Raw genomic sequence first — 2,733 nt, forward strand, 5'->3', positions numbered from 1 at the left:
TCTTTAACACATTCCAAAATGCCAGTATTATCTCGAATTATCTCACTCTGAAATAAAAATGAGGAAATAAGTAGGACAACACATATGATCATTTTGCACATAAAAGGGGATCCTTTCTAAGTCCCTTCCAAGTCCCCATTTCCTGCCTAGAGAAGGAACACACAAAGGGTTTGCAGAATCCGATATCATCTAGGTATCAGATTCTTTCTTGAAATGGAGTCTCATAAAACAGGAGCAGTGAAGTTGGGAGCTATTATGTTGGGGAAGGGAGATAGGGGAGGCATGCAGGGAGGTGGACATAACTGGTTTCCTCCAACTCAAGAAGCTCCTTGAACTCCTCTGAAAAAGTAGTCACCACATGATGCTGACGGAAGCAGTACAGTACTCAGAGCTCTCAACGTGGGTGTGAGCCCTGCCTTTGTTACTTACCGGTTACATAACCTGGCAAGTTATATACTTCCCTAAGCATCAGCTTATCATTCTCTAAACATGGAAATTAGCACAACCTACCATCTATGCCCAGAGCTATGGCCACTAAGTAAAAAAAAGCATCGGGTAAGTGCTGGCCTTGTTACCATTTGCAGTGTCTGTTTTTACAGATCGAGAATATGAGTTGATATGGACCCTTAATGGGCAAAAAGATTAAGTATTGTAACTTAAGTACACCAATATTGCTTGAGAATGCAGAACGTACTTTCAAAATGCAGGGACCAGAACAAGGAGTCTTAAAAATAAATATATCACAAGCAAGTCTATATCAAGGGCTTTGGTAGGTGTTCCTCTGGAGACCTATGTAGAAATATGTATTTTTCAAGGAAAACAATGCTCTCAAAGAGATCTGCACTTTTTGTATAGGCAAAGAACCACTGAATAGGAATCATCAATAGGAAGGAAGAAGATAATGTAGTAAGCTGGTTATATGGTAAAGAAGGGGTGAGACCAGTAGCCTATCAGGGGAAACAGACAAAGCTTAGATATTTGTTTAAGTTAGAACTAAGTAGGCATGATAACTGATTCGTTATAAAAGATGAAAGAAACATAAAAATCAAAACATCCCCCAAGTTAAAACTAAACTTTTAGATCTTTAGGGTGAAGATAACAATAGTGTTAAGCATGTTGCTTAGTTCTTTTTTCCTTAAATAATTACCCTTCCTGCTACCATTTTTCCTTATCTTTACAATGAAGATCTCTCATACAGTGTGTATTCTGTAAACTATAGCACCATGTAAAAGTTATATCATTTACTTAGCACAAGGCCAAGACATTAACTTCAGTTAACTGAAATTGGTTCTAACATAAAACAAAGATCAATGGTGGGTCCAGAAAAGAAGCTAAACGGGGAAGAGTAATTAGAAGAGGAAAGGCTGACCCAGCACAGGGGGGTTTATATAACGGGCAGTGGCACATATTGAACAACAACAAAAAAAACAGGCTAAAGAGTCTAATGTTGGAGTTGGAAGATTTATTTACAAATAGTTGGATTTTGTGCACAAGTGAAGTTAAACTACTGCCATCTTACAGTTTTAAGTGTAGGCAGGGTATGAGGAGAAAGTGTATGACATTTCATTCGATGAACTTTAAGCACCACCATGTGGTTAGAAATAGTAAAACAAGCAAACATAATTGAATTGCTTTAGCTTTGTGGTACTAACCATGCCAATAGTTATCAAAAACTCCTTAAGAGGCATATTAAAAAGAATGCTATCAGTAAACTGTGCACTGTGAGAATAATTATCCATCATGTTTATCTTTAGAAAAGTATTAACATACTGTCTTATGATAATCCATAACCATCAAAGTTGAACATAAGGGCCTTAACAAGTTGACAGATTGTTGGTATTCAAAGAAAGTCACAGGTTGGGTTCTAAGATATTTAAATGAAGAGTACAGTTGCTATGAAAGGGATAAAAAAGTAATTAAAACTAGAAGTGTAGCTGAATTTTGCAATGGAAATATACACACACTGGCTAGGAGTGATACATGTGTGCTACTATGAAATAAACATTTTGATAGAATACTATATTAAATTTTCTGCCAATAATCAGATATATATAATACACTGAATAGTCTAAAAAACATTTTTAAAAAATGACATTAAAAAAGAGCTTACCTGTACTGTTTCAATTAGACTTGCTGAATAAAAAGGCATTGCCACAATATAAGTCAGGCTGTAGAAATTAAAAAAGAAAAAAAATATATGATCAGTATACTGAAAAAAGATGTTATACTAAATTTTAAAATATCTACCTTAATAAATAATTTATATTCAATTGAGGATATTTTCAACTATTAATAGCAATAGCCAAAAGATACTAACTTCAGAGACCTGAACAGCACGCTTTATTCAACAAAGATGGAAAAAAATTATAAATCAACTACTAATAATACAGAGATAGCTTGCAAAGAAAATTAATTTAATCCAATAAAAGGGAGTGTCATCTGTGATTCACTGTTTGCTCATCCGTCCACACATTGAGTCTATAGACAGAGCTAATACAGTCTATACACTCGGGAACCAGCAGTTAGCGTAATGGCTATGTCGCTGGATTCCCACGTAGTCGACCGCGGTTCGCGTCTCGGACCCGGTGGCTTAAATCTCACGCCGGGCGCGTGTGCGTGCGTGCCCAAGATCCCGAGAGGAGAATGGAGGAGAAGGGACTGCGGCGTGACCATCCCCCCTGGGGGGTGATTTCTCGCTTTCTGTCTCTATGTCTCTCTCTGTCTGTCTGGCGA

At 37.0% G+C, this 2,733-nt stretch overlaps 1 protein-coding gene across 1 annotated transcript in view; it reads right to left on the reverse strand.

The window, feature by feature from the left end:
- SLC25A46 (solute carrier family 25 member 46) overlaps nt 1–2,733 on the reverse strand; it is a gene marked incomplete at its 5' end in the record, with an annotated part of 28,895 nt that overhangs the window by 4,660 nt on the left and 21,502 nt on the right. Inside the window, 2 exon segments of the mRNA XM_027765402.1 lie at nt 1–47; nt 2,111–2,168. Of these exon segments, the coding sequence (XP_027621203.1) occupies nt 1–47; nt 2,111–2,168 (105 nt within the window).

Source organism: Tupaia chinensis, unplaced genomic scaffold, assembly GCF_000334495.1.
Source record: "Tupaia chinensis unplaced genomic scaffold, TupChi_1.0 Scaffold138235_1, whole genome shotgun sequence".
NCBI classification, from domain to species: domain Eukaryota; kingdom Metazoa; phylum Chordata; class Mammalia; order Scandentia; family Tupaiidae; genus Tupaia; species Tupaia belangeri.